This window comes from Oryctolagus cuniculus, chromosome 11 (assembly GCF_051225735.1).
Source record: "Oryctolagus cuniculus isolate XC-2025 breed Fujian yellow rabbit chromosome 11, ASM5122573v1, whole genome shotgun sequence".
Lineage (NCBI taxonomy): Eukaryota > Metazoa > Chordata > Mammalia > Lagomorpha > Leporidae > Oryctolagus > Oryctolagus cuniculus.
In genome coordinates, this window is record NC_142877.1 from 25,781,641 (window position 1) to 25,795,514 (window position 13,874).

The 13,874-nt window shown below is 57.7% G+C and overlaps 1 protein-coding gene across 18 annotated transcripts in view; it reads right to left on the reverse strand.

The window, feature by feature from the left end:
- TTLL9 (tubulin tyrosine ligase like 9) overlaps positions 1 to 13,874 on the reverse strand; it is a 56,865-nt gene that overhangs the window by 22,892 nt on the left and 20,099 nt on the right. For 11 of the 18 annotated variants that reach the window (XR_016215887.1, XM_008256157.5, XM_051845141.3 and 8 more), the window contains exons 4-5: positions 3,667 to 3,778; positions 2,448 to 2,633 (exon numbers count right to left, since the gene is read on the reverse strand). The exons of 3 other annotated variants lie outside the window; for them this stretch is intronic. Coding sequence is in view for 14 of the 15 variants with exons in the window: in XM_008256157.5 (XP_008254379.4) it covers positions 2,448 to 2,633; positions 3,667 to 3,778 (298 nt within the window). In the remaining variant the exon portion in view is untranslated. 4 more of the 18 variants (XM_089307211.1, XM_089307210.1, XM_089307212.1 and 1 more) reach the window with 4 other exon arrangements.

Consider the following 13,874-nt stretch of genomic DNA (forward strand, 5'->3'; position numbering starts at 1 on the left):
CGCTGCCTGTGACACTGGCATCCTATATCTGCACTGCTTTGTGCCCTGGCTGCTCCACTTCCAATCCATCTCCCTGCTGGTGGCCTGGAAAAGCGCGGGGGAATGCCCACACGCTTGGGGCCCTGTATCCACGTGAGAGACCTGGATGGAGCTCTGGCTTCAGCCCGCTCCTGGTCTTTGCGGCCATTTGGGGAGTGAACCAGTGGCTGCAAGATGTCCCTTTCTAGCTCTCTTTCAAAGTAATTAAATCCAGGGGCCGGCGCTGTGGCACGGCGGGTTAAAGCCCCATCCTGAAGCACCAGCATCCCATGTGGGCACTGGTTTGAGCCCGGGCTGCTCCTCTTCCAATCCAGCTCTGTTACAGCCTGGGAAAGCAGAAGATGGCCCAAGTGCTTGGGTCCCTGCACCCACATGGGAGACTCGGAAGAAGCTCCTGGCTTCTGGCTTCTGATCTGCATAGCTCTGGCCATTGCGGCCAACTGGGGAGTGAACCAGCAAATGGAAGACCTCTCTGTCTCTGTCTCTCTGCCTCTCCTTCTCTCTAACTCCTGAATCAGACCTCTGGGGGCTGGGGTGGGGGTGCTTTAACAAGCTCTCGAGAGGACTGTGCCCCCGCCCAGAAACCTGGCTACTCCAGGCGTTGTCCGAGGCCCCACAGCTGCAGATGCCCAGTGCTGCCCAGACCTGCTGCAGCACAGACTGCAGTCTCACCAGGTGCCCGGGGGACGCGCAGGTTCGCTAAAGCCCGAGAGACACTGGCCAGGTGCTTCCCAGGGATCTGCCTGTGCTCCTAGAAGTAACAACGCAAATGCCTGTTACTCGTGGTCACGCAGACAGCACGATCTCTCTGCACCGGGATCGCTTGCAGCCTGTAGGTAGGGGGAACCGGCTCCCCTGCAGCTGACGGATGAGCAGGTGCACCCAGGGGGCACTCAGTAACCTGTTCTCACTCACAGAGAGCCAGAACCCAGGCCATGCAGACCAGAAGCACCCTCCCCCCACTCCCCAGATGGGGCGGCTCAGCTCTCTAGGGAGACAGCCAAGATTCCTCCTCTTAATTGCAGCGTCTGCTGCTAACAAAGGCTGTAGGCTGGGAAAGGAATCAACTTACTACACAGTCGCTCGTTCCCAATTAGTGCAAATTATCATCTGCCTAATCCCCACCGCGCCAAGCTCCAGCCCTCCTTGCCACGCCTTGAAGAAGCAGAGGTGCCCGGGGACATCTGGGCCCAGCACCTGCTGGGAGCACCCCGGGGGTTTCTCCTGCCCAGCACCGGGTCCCCAGCCAAGCATCAGCCAACACTGGGCCCCAATCTTCAGCTCCACAAGGAAGGGCCGTGCCCTCTTCCCTGCCCCCAGCTCTCTCCCGGAGGCCTGGCTCCTGCTCTGGCCCGGAAAGCTGACAGGAGCCTTGATGATGGCCTTCAAGACCATGGCGGCCCATGGCTTGGTGGCAAGCGGGCAACCAGCAGGTGCTCTGCCCTCCACTTGGCTTCCTGACCCCTGAAGGGCTTGGGCCACACACTCCGCACATGCAGTTCCCTCTGCCTGGACGCCCTTCCCTCCCTCCCTCTGTCTGTCCGTCCATCCTTTCGATGCCTTCAGGCAGCGCCATGCTGATTCTTGTAACATGAAGAACAGCGGCTCTCACTTGTTGGGTACTTACCACCTTCCCTACCTGTGTTACCCGACTTAGCCACACAACACTATGCAAGGTACAACAGTTATTCCAATGTGGTTGATCAGGGAACCGGGACACAGAGAAGTTAGGTAACCTGTCCTAGGTCACACAGCCACCAAGTGGTACAGCCAGGACCCAGACCAAAGGGTCTGGTCTCAGAGCCCAACCTCTGGCTTCTGAGATGCCTGCGCGGCCGGCAAGGCCCCTGCGCTCCCTCTCCTACGCCAGCCTCCTCGCCAACACTCAGCACCTCTCTCCTCTGTTGACTGCGGGCTGAGGCCAAGGGCTTTCTATAAAACAAGCGCTTAGAGAGGCCCAGGACCCTTCCAGAAGCCCACAGAGATGCACGTCGTGAGCAAACTCTGCAAGTGACTCCAAGTTTTTTGCACCAAAGCAAACTTGCCTTTGAATTCCGTTCTCCCACCTTGTTCCCTGTATTTGCGGATGCTTGGGTACACAGCCCGGGCTCTTTCAAGACTGGGCTGACACCAACACCACTAACGCCCCTGGCTGCACAGCCACTGCTGTCCCTCGGGCCAAGAAGAGAGCTCTGGATTCCCTGCCCTGGGGCCCGAGCACCACTTGTGCATTCAGTAAGTGCTTACTGAGCACCTACTGTGTGCCAGTCACAGCTGCTGGGCCCACACTCCGCGGAGAAGCGGAGCCCACGCCAGCCCTCAAGGGCAGGCAGAGAGGCCATGTGAGGCCAGCTGTCCAGCAGAGCCCGGCCCGCAGTGGGCCCCCTGCCCCCGCCCCGGGCACTCACGGGCTTCATGATCCAGGTGATTCCCGGGTTTTTGCGAAACTCCTCCACGAACAGGTGGTACTCGCAGGGCAACTCAAAGGTCTTGGGGAAGAAGTCGCACTTGGCTGCCTCCGGCTTCCCCGCCTCGCGCTCCAGCTGCTTCCGGAACCGCTTCAGGTTCTTCACCATGTAGTTCTTGCGGGTCAGCTGGGAGGCAGGGCAGGCCGTGAGGGCCCCGCGGCCTCCCCGCCCCGGCTCACGAGACAGGAGCAGCGGGAGTGACCACACTCACACCCTCCTCCCAGGGGAGGAGACGGGGGCCCAGCTGCCCAGAGCTACCTCCCCCGTGCCCGTCGACTCCGAAGGTCACGTTCCTCACCCCAAGCTCCCTGCCACCCCCGTGGGAGACCCGGGTGGAGGTCCAGGCCCTTGGCTTCAGCCTGGCCCAGCCCTGGCTGTTGTGAGCATTTGGAAAGTGAACCAGCAGATGGAAGACGTAATCCCACCCTATGCCTTTCAAACAAGATGAAAATAAGCTTAGTTTCTTGAAGATGCACTTATTTGGAAGAGTTATAGACGGGGGGAGCAGGGTCAGGGAGAGGGATCCTCAGTTGGTTCACTCCCCAGGTGGCCACAACAGCTACGAATGGGCCAGGCTGAAGTCAGGAGCTTCTTCCGGGTCTCCCACGTGGATACAGGGGCCCAAACACTTGGGCCATTTTCCCCACTGCTTTCCTAGGTCGTTAGCAGGGAGCTGGATCAGAAGTGGAACAGCTGGGACACAAGCCAGTGCCCAAAGGGGATGCTGGAGTCGCAGGCGGTGGCTTTGCCTGCTATGGCACAACGCTGGCCCCAACAATTAAGTTTTTCTATTAACTACTAAGCTACACTAAGTAGCCACTGCTGAGCTAGCACTTTGCAAGCCTCCCCTCCCCCTCCCCCTCCCCCAGCCCACCTGTCTTTAGAAATCAAGCCTTCCCCAGAGACTACCGTCACTCCCCAAGCCTGCTGCTCCCTCAGTCCTTGCACCCCCACCAGCTTGTCTCTCACATGGCTGCTATTGAGGTCGCGACCCCAAAGCCCAAGGCCAGGACAGCCAACTCCCGCATCAGGCTCCGAGCCTCACACCCTCCCATGTAGCGTGGGTGGTGGACCCCACGTTCCCACAGGTTTTTCTACTCTGGCCCTTGTGCCCCTGAACGCTGCTCACGCCTGCCCCCAGTGTCCTGAGCAGACCCACCTCGTAGTGGTTCCGGAAGTGGCTGATGCGCACGCGCTCGTCCATGTAGGTGTGGTCGAAGTTCTCCCGGAGCCAGCTGACGTCGCACCAGTAGAAATCCCACTCCCCTTCACTGCGGGAGGGAGACGCAGAGTCACAGCCAGAGGACCTGGCTGCTGCTGGGCTCCGTGGCCCTTGGAGGGGCCTGCACGAGCGCACACACGGAGCGCCTTTAAGGGTCTTTGGGGGTCAGTTGTGGGCCGCTGCTGCTCACCTCTACTTTGTTAGAGTAGAGCAAGAGCTCGGCAAGGCGGACATGAAAATCCCGGCAGCTGGCTGCCCTTGAACGAGCAGCAGGTGCGCCCACAGCGCCTCCTGGCCTCGATGGGCAGGGCTGACAGCCGTCCGCAGCTCCCATCACTCGCTAGGGCAGGGGCCCACCAGCCACCCTCACCTGGTCCTGCTGCCGGCCTGGCCACCCCCGCAGAGGAATTAGGCAACATTTGCAAGCCCTTACCAGCCACCAAGCCCTCAGTGAATCCGCAGAGCTCTCAATAGGACGGACTGCTGGGGAGGACTCGCGCATGCCCCTGCCAGCCTCCAACTCCTGAGCCTGCTGTCCCCCACTGTGCTAGGGAGAGGGGCAGGAAACTAGACTCACCCACCAAATCTGGGTACCACTGCTGGAGAGCAGAGGGAAGGGGCTTGGAAAGATGCCACAGGAAAGAAAATGACATGGCCACAGTCGCCCGATTTTTTAAGTAAAAAATGACAGCTGTAACTGAAGGCCCCTGAATGTTTTTCTCTCCTGACCCAGGGGAAACCATTAATGGGAGCGTGGTGTGTCATTTCTATATGGGGCCTCTGCAGGATTGCTGCATGTGTGTGCCCAGACGTAGGATGTGGAGCTACGTGGCAGGTTTTTAGGCTTTCTAGGTGCTAGGCCCTGTCCTTAGGACTTTACAAATGTACCTCCTTTTTTTTTTTTTTTTTTTTTTTTGACAGGCAGAGTAGACAGTGAGAGAGAGAGACAGAAAGGTCTTCCTTTGCCATTGGTTCACCCTCCAATGGCCGCCATGGCCTGTGCGCTGCGGCTGGCGCACCGCGCTGATCCAATGGCAGGAGCCAGGTGCTTATTCCTGGTCTCCCATGGGGTGCAGGGCCCAAGCTTGGGCCATCCTCCACTGCACTCCCTGGCCACAGCAGAGAGCTGGCCTGGAAGAGGGGCAACCGGGACAGAATCTGGCGCCCCGACAGGGACTAGAACCCGGTGTGCCGGCGCCGCAAGGCGGAGGATTAGCCTAGTGAGCCGCGGCGCCGGCTATCAAATGTACCTCCTTGATCATTATAGAAACCCTGGAGCCAGTGCTGTGGTATAGTAGGTTAAACCTCCGTATGGGTGCCGGTTCGTGTCCCGGCTGCTTCTCTTCTGATCCAGCTCTCTGCTATGGCCCGGAAAAGCAGTAGAAGATGGCCCAAGTCTTTGGGCCCTTGCACCCGCATGGGAGACCTGGAAGAAGCTCCTGCCTTCAGATTGGCACAGATCCAGCCATTGTGGCCATTTGGGAAGTGAACCAGTGCATGGAAGACTCTGTCTCTCTCTCTCTCTCTCACTCTGCCTCTCAAATAAATAAATAAATATTTAAAAATGAAAAAAAGAAACCCTAAGTGTTAGGTTCCATTATTACACCTGTTTTGCCTACAAGGAAACTGAGGCAGGCACAGAGATTAAAGAGCTCACTCACATTCATCTAGCTGGCAGGCGGCACAGCAGGACCTGAATTCAGGCCGCGGGCTCCGGAGCCCGGCCACTGTGGTCTCCTCACACACCTTGCTTTTTCTCAGCAACCTTTCGTTTGGGGGATCCAGCCCCTGATATCTGTGAGTCTCATTCTGCCTCCCCTCCAGCAAGTGGACGCGCCACAGTGCACACGCCTGTCTTCCTGTCACCAGGTGTCTGGCTGAGTGCCCTTCTTCCCATTACAAACACTGTGCTGAGCTTTGACACCTTGGAGGGGAAAGCTGAGCAGCACCTGGGCACGGCCAGGTGGGCGGGGTGGGGTGGGGTGGGGTGGGGGAGGGGGGGAAAGGAGATGCCAGGGCGCACTGAGGGTGGCGAGGCCGCATGGAGAAGCCTCGAGGTCCTTCTTGGGTTGAGCTCTGGAAGCGCCTCCTCTGAGTGGCCCCCAGAATGGATTCTTCCTCATCCTCATCCTCACTCTGGCCCCTGGTGTTGCAGAGAGAAGCCCCATTCCTGGCCACAGGAGCTGTGAGCTGAATGCCGTGTTGCCTTAGCAGCTAAGTTTTTTATTTTATTTTTTTTATGACTTATTTATTTGAAAGGGAGAGAGAGAGAGAGAGAATCTTCCATCTGCTCGGTTACTCCCCCAAATGTCCATAACAGCCAGGTCTGGGCCAGGCTGAAGTCAGGAGCCAGGAATCCATCCGGGTCTCCCACACGGGTGGCAGGGGCCCGAGCACCTTGGACGTCACCTGCTACAGCAGTAGCAGCTGGAGAAGTCTGGGTTGTGGCTGGAACTCCCTTAGGGATTTTCAAGGAAGCAGAGTGCAGATTAAACCGCTCCTCAATTCCCAGATTCCCCTGCACACGGTGGGGCCCCTGAAGGCAGCAAGGCAGGCCCCGCCTCAGGTGGAGCTCAGGGGTGGGGAGGTGGGGGGTGATGGAGAAGCGTTCTCAGTCTCCTGCAGGGGGCGTTGTGTGGGTGACACCTCCCAGCACACAGGCCCCCATCACAGCCACAAGCCTCAGTCTGCCTTTTAAAAGGTTAACAGCCATGTCCCTATTTTAACATTGACTGGAGGGGCCAGTGCTGTGGCATAGCGGGTAAAGCCACCGCCTGTAGCGCCGGCATCCCATATGGGTTTGAATCCCAGGTGCTCCACTTCAGATCCAGCTCTCTGCTATGGCCTGGGAAAGCAGTAGAAGATGGCCCAAGTGCTTGGGCCCCTGCACCCACCTGGGAGACCCAGAAGAAGCTCCTGGCTTCGGATTGGTGCAGCTCCAACTGGGGAGTGAACCAGTGGATGGAAGACCCCTCTCTCTCTCTGCCTCTGTCTTTCAAATAAATAAATCTTAAAAAAATATATATTAACTGGAATAAACGGCATAACTATCAAGACAAACCCGTCACTCTACATATAACGTCACGAGCTCCTCTATTTAAGTACAACACTGAGTGGATCTTGCGGAAAATCCAAACAGCACACGGCACGCACAGATGGCGATGCAGCCAGGAGCTACCTGCTTCGCAGCGGCACCCTGAGTTATTAATGAAACCCCGGGCCTGGTCCCTCTCCAAACCTCCCCTGGGGCCACGCCGCAGGCACAGCAGTGGTGAGGGCTGGCTTCCGCAGTCAGATGGAAAGCTGCCGGAGACAGGCCCGCTGCAGCCAACGCTGGCCGGTGCACTGGGGCCTCCTCCAGGCGCCTCGGCCCCGTTCCCCCCAGGGCCTGCTCTGAGCCAGGTTCCGCTGCACAGGCACCCCCGGCCCTGAGTCAGGAGCCCTGGCTTGGCTCCTGCCGCCTCGGGGACCCGCGGTCTTTCCTGAGAGTCAGCTTCCCCTACGTGGGACGTCCAAGAGTGAAAACTTCTGGTTGGGATTGTGGACTCCCAGGAGCGAAACTGACATTTAATTGCTAGATGGACGCGGGAGAGAAGTGTTTCTTTATAGATGGAGCAGGAACCCCTGAGTCAGAGTCGCCGTTTCAGTCAGTGTAGCAATAATAACAGATTCAGGCCAGACTCCTCTAAGATCTGAAACCTTGCTGTAAAGTTCACTGATCCTGCGGCAGGTGCTGTGGCAACCTGGGTGAAGCTGCCACTTGTGACACCGATGTCCCACACAGAGTGCCGGGTCAAGCCCTCACTGCTACAAATCCAATCCAGCTCCTTGCTAATGCACCTGCAAAAGAGGCAGAAGATGGCCCAAGCACTTGGTCCCTGCCACCCACAAGGGAGACCGGAAGGAGTTCCTGGCTCCTGGCTTCAGCCTGGCCCAGACCTGGCCATTTGGGGAGTGTCTCTCTCTCTCTCTGCCTTTCAAATAGCACAAAAATAAAAAAAAACCAAGTCTGTTGATATTTGCATAGTATGTATTAAGTACAAATCAGAAGAAGAGGGCTGGGCATTTGGCCTAGCAGCTGACACCAGGTTCAGATGCTCGCATCCCCTACGGGAGTGTCTTGGTTCAATACTCGCCTCTGGCTCCTGATTCCACTCCCTGCAGAAGTTGGCTTTCTGCCACCCAAATGGGAGAGCTGAATTAAGTTCGCAGCGCTCAGTTTCAGCCCCAGCTGGGGCAACTGTAGGCATCTGGGGTGTAAGCCAGCAGATGGGAAATCTCTCTCTGCCTCTCAAATATTTTTAAAACAAATTTTTTTAAAAAAGAAGAAAGCTCATTTTCATTGCAGAAGCCTGGCAGGCAACACCTTCACTGGTCATCTGGGTAACATTCCAGAGACAGGTTGGCATCACGAACCCTGACGTGGTGCCCCGGGAAAGGGGCGGCGGCACTTCCATGCCTTCCTGCCAGAATGCACAGCCTTGGGACGAGAAAATGCCAGATGAACCCAAAGTGCGATCGCTCTGCAAAATGCCCGGACAGAACTATCAAGGTGTCAGGGTCACAAAGGGTGAGGAAAGACCGAGGCACGGTCGTGTATTTGAGGTGATGCAGTCAACTAACTGCAGGGGGAATCCTGGACCGGACTCCGAAACAGAGAAAGGATACTCGGGGAAAACCAGTGAGATCCAAATGATGTCTCCAATTCAGTTCACACTAAGTAGCAGTGTTAATTTCCTAACTCGGACAAGTCCATTAGGATTACAGGAGCAGAGGAAACCAGGTGAAGGCACTGACAAGGGGGCTGTGCACTACAGCTGGCCCGCCTTCCTGCAACCCTGGGTGGAAAATACTGGGAGAAGAAGTCACATCTGCGGTGAACACGAACATATTTTTTTCCCTCGTTGTTATGCCCTACGTGACACCGAACAGCAGCTACTTCAATAGCAACATCTCGCACCAGGCGGCGTAAGTCATCTAGGGATGAATTAGAGCATACAGGAGGGGCTGGCGATGCGGTGCAGTGGGTTAAGCCAAGCTTGTGACGCTGGCATCCTGTGTGGAGTGCCTGCTCGAGTCCTGGATACTCCCTTCCAATCCAGCTCCTGCTAATGCACCTGGGAAAACAGCGAAAGATGGCCTAAGTGTTTGGGCCCACTGCCACCATGCGGGAGGCCTGGATGGAATTCTGGGCTCCTGGCTTCACCTGACCCAGCCCCAGCCACTGAGGCCATTTGGGGAGGACCCAGTAGATGGAAGCTCTCTCTCATTTCGTTATTCTGCCTTTCAAATAGATACATAAAGAAATCTTTTTTAAAAGTATATGGGAGGTAATCCTCTGCCTTGCGGCGCCGGCACACCGGGTTCTAGTCCCGGTCGGGGCGCCGGATTCTGTCCTGGTTGCCCCCCTTCCAGTCCAGCTCTCTGCTGTGGCCCAGGAAGGCAGTGGAGGATGGCCCAAGTACTTGGGCCCTGCACCCCATGGGAGACCAGGAATAAGCACCTGGCTCCTGCCATCGGATCAGCGCGGTGCGCCGGCTGCAGCGCACCGGCCACGGTGGCCATTGGAGGGTGAACCAACGGCAAAGGAAGACCTTTCTCTCTGTCTCTCTCTCTCACTGTCCACTCTGCCTGTCAAAAAAATTAAAAAAAAAAAAGTATATGGGAGGGCCAGCGCCGTGGCTCACTTGGCTAATCCTCCGCCTGGGTGCTGGAATCCCATATGGGCACCAGATTCTAGTCCCGGTTGCTCCTCTTCCAGGCCAGCTCTCAGCTGTGGCCCAGGAAGGCAGTGGAGGATGGCCTGAGTGCTTGGGCACCTGCACCCGCATGGGAGACCAGGAGAAGCACCTGGCCCCTGGCTTCGGATCGGTGCAGCGCACCAGCCACAGCATGCCAGCTGTAGCGGCCATTTGAGGGGTGAACCAACGGAAGGAAGACCTTTCTCTCTGTCTCTCCCTCTCATTGTCTGTGACTCTACCTCTCAAATAAATAAAAAATCTTTATTAAAAAAAAAGTATATGGGAGGGTCTGGCACTGTGGTGTTGCAGCTAAAGCTGCCACCTGCAGTGCCGGCATCCCATATGGACTCTGGTTCGTGTCCTGGCTGCTCCACTTCTGATCCAGCTCTCTACTGTGGCCTGGGAAAGCAGTAGAAGATGGCCCAAGTGCTTGGGCCTCTGCATCTGCGTGGGAGACCCAGAAGAAGCTCCTGGCTCTTGGCTTCGAGTCAGCGCAGCTCTGGCTGTTGAAGCCAATTGGGGAGTGAACCAGGGGATGGAAGACCTCTCTCTCTCTCTCTCTCTCTCTCTCTCTGCCTCTCCTTTTCTCTGTGTAACTCTGACTTTCAAATAAATCTTTGCAAAAAAGTATATTGGAGGCTATGCATGCGTTACATGTAAAGACTATGCCTTTAAGTCCTTTATATAAAGGACTTGAACATCTGTAGATTTTGGCATGGGGGAGGGGTGGTCCTGGAACCACTTCCCCAAGGATACTGAGGGACAACTATATTTGTGAAACTTTCCTGCAAGTCTAAATTATTTCAAATTAGAAATGCTTAAAAGATGGGTACGTTTAAAAGGGCAAAGCTGGGCCCCCTACCTCATACCATATGCAAAAATTCTAACGAGCTGGATGAAAGACCTAAACATGAGAGCTGACACTATAAAACTCTTAGAGGAAAACACAGGGTAAATCTTTGTGACCTGAGATTCGGAAATGGTTTCTTCTGCTGTGACATCAAAAACACAAGGAAGAAACGAAAGAAAACAGATAAGCTGGGCTTCATCAAAATTAAAAAGCTGTCTGCAGAGGCACTAGCAAGAAAGTGGGACGGGGATGCACCAAGCGGGAGCCAATATCTGCAAATCCTGTACGTGACAAGGCACAAAGGACTCAAGTCGCAGTCGAAAGGGAAGCAGTCTGTCCTGGCGTCAACAGGACTTGGCTCCCCCAGCTCAAGCAGATGTTTAAAGGCCGAACTCCTACGTGAACAGTTAACGGGTGCGGGGGGGGGGGGGGGGGGGCTTGATTCCATTAGAGTGTCGGGGGAGGGGCCTAGGAAGGGATTGTGGCCGATTAGGTTGCCGGGTGCAGCTCGAGATCAGATCTCGATGACTTCCTAAGGAGACACGGGAGGGTGGAAGCAGAGCGCCCTGTCTCTGGCGCATCACGGGGTCGTCCCTCCCTTACCTGCAGGCCTCACCTGTGCCTGCCCCGATGGGGCCCCCAATCTCGGACTGGGAACCTCCAGAACTGTGACTCAGAATAAACCTTCGTCCTTCGTAGGCAGTACCTCTCAGGCGTCTTACAGAGCTGACTGATGTAGACTCAGTTTGAAAACAACGGGCTTGGCTTTGAGCAGACGTTTCTCCAAGATGCGCAAAGGGCCAGAACACACGTGAACAAAGGCTACACGGCATTAGCCACCAGAGAAAAGCAAATCACCACAGGAGGTCCGCTCCTCACCACAGGAGGTACTGCCGCACACCACAGGAGGTACTGCCCCACACCACAGGAGGTACTGCCGCACACCACAGGAGGTACTGCCCCACACCACAGGAGGTACTGCCCCACACCACCACAGGAGGTACTGCCCCACACCACAGGAGGTACTGCCCCACACCACCACAGGAGGTACTGCCCCACACCACAGGAGGTACCGCCCCACACCACAGGAGGTACTGCCCCACACCACAGGAGGTACCGCTCCTCACCACAGGAGGTACCGCTCCTCACCACAGGAGGTACCGCTCCTCACCACCACAGGAGGTACTGCCCCACACCACAGGAGGTACTGCCCCACACCACAGGAGGTACCGCCTCACACCACAGGAGGTACTGCCCCACACCACAGGAGGTACCGCCCCACACCACAGGAGGTACCGCCTCACACCACAGGAGGTACTGCCCCACACCACAGGAGGTACTGCCCCACACCACAGGAGGTACCGCTCCTCACCACAGGAGGTACTGCCCCACACCACAGGAGGTACTGCCCCACACCACAGGAGGTACTGCCCCACACCACAGGAGGTACCGCCCCACACCACAGGAGGTACCGCCTCACACCACAGGAGGTACTGCCCCACACCACAGGAGGTACTGCCCCACACCACAGGAGGTACCGCTCCTCACCACAGGAGGTACTGCCCCACACCACAGGAGGTACTGCCCCACACCACAGGAGGTACTGCCCACACCACAGGAGGTACCGCTCCTCACCACAGGAGGTACTGCCCCACACCACAGGAGGTACTGCCCCACACCACAGGAGGTACTGCCCACACCACAGGAGGTCCGCTCCTCACCACAGGAGGTACTGCCCCACACCACAGGAGGTACTGCCCACACCACAGGAGGTACTGCCCCACACCACAGGAGGTACCGCTCCTCACCACAGGAGGTACTGCCCCACACCACAGGAGGTACTGCCCCACACCACAGGAGGTACCGCTCCTCACCACAGGAGGTACTACCCACACCACAGGAGGTACCGCTCCTCACCACAGGAGGTACTGCCCCACACCACAGGAGGTACTGCCCCACACCACAGGAGGTACTGCCCCACACCACCACAGGAGGTACTGCCCCACACCACAGGAGGTACTGCCCCACACCACAGGAGGTACTGCCCCACACCACCACAGGAGGTACTGCCCCACACCACAGGAGGTACTGCCGCACACCACAGGAGGTACTGCCCCACACCACAGGAGGTACTGCTCCTCACCACAGGAGGTACTGCCCCACACCACAGGAGGTACTGCTCCTCACCACAGGAGGTACTGCCCCACACCACCACAGGAGGTACTGCTCCTCACCACAGGAGGTACTGCCCCACACCACCACAGGAGGTACTGCTCCTCACCACAGGAGGTACTGCCCCACACCACAGGAGGTACTGCCCCACACCACAGGAGGTACTGCTCCTCACCACCACAGGAGGTACTGCCCCACACCACAGGAGGTACCGCCCCACACCACAGGAGGTACTGCCCCACACCACCACAGGAGGTACTGCCCCACACCACAGGAGGTACCGCTCCTCACCACAGGAGGTACTACCCACACCACAGGAGGTACCGCTCCTCACCACAGGAGGTACTGCCCCACACCACAGGAGGTACTGCCCCACACCACAGGAGGTACTGCCCCACACCACCACAGGAGGTACTGCCCCACACCACAGGAGGTACTGCCCCACACCACAGGAGGTACTGCCCCACACCACAGGAGGTACCGCCTCACACCACAGGAGGTACTGCCCCACACCACAGGAGGTACTGCCCCACACCACCACAGGAGGTACTGCCCCACACCACAGGAGGTACTGCCCCACACCACAGGAGGTACTGCCCCACACCACCACAGGAGGTACTGCCCCACACCACAGGAGGTACTGCCGCACACCACAGGAGGTACTGCCCCACACCACAGGAGGTACCGCTCCTCACCACAGGAGGTACCGCCCCACACCACAGGAGGTACTGCTCCTCACCACAGGAGGTACTGCCCCACACCACCACAGGAGGTACTGCTCCTCACCACAGGAGGTACTGCCCCACACCACCACAGGAGGTACTGCTCCTCACCACAGGAGGTACTGCCCCACACCACAGGAGGTACTGCCCCACACCACAGGAGGTACTGCTCCTCACCACCACAGGAGGTACTGCCCCACACCACAGGAGGTACCGCCCCACACCACAGGAGGTACTGCCCCACACCACCACAGGAGGTACCGCTCCTCACCACAGGAGGTACTGCCCCACACCACAGGAGGTACTGCCCCACACCACAGGAGGTACCGCCCCACACCACAGGAGGTACTGCCCCACACCACCACAGGAGGTACTGCCCCACACCACAGGAGGTACCGCTCCTCACCACAGGAGGTACCGCTCCTCACCACCACAGGAGGTACTGCCCCACACCACAGGAGGTACTGCCCCACACCACAGGAGGTACCGCCTCACACCACAGGAGGTACCGCCCCACACCACAGGAGGTACTGCCCCACACCACAGGAGGTACCGCCTCACACCACAGGAGGTACTGCCCCACACCACAGGAGGTACCGCCCCACACCACAGGAGGTACCGCCTCACACCACAGGAGGTACTGCCCCACACCACAGGAGG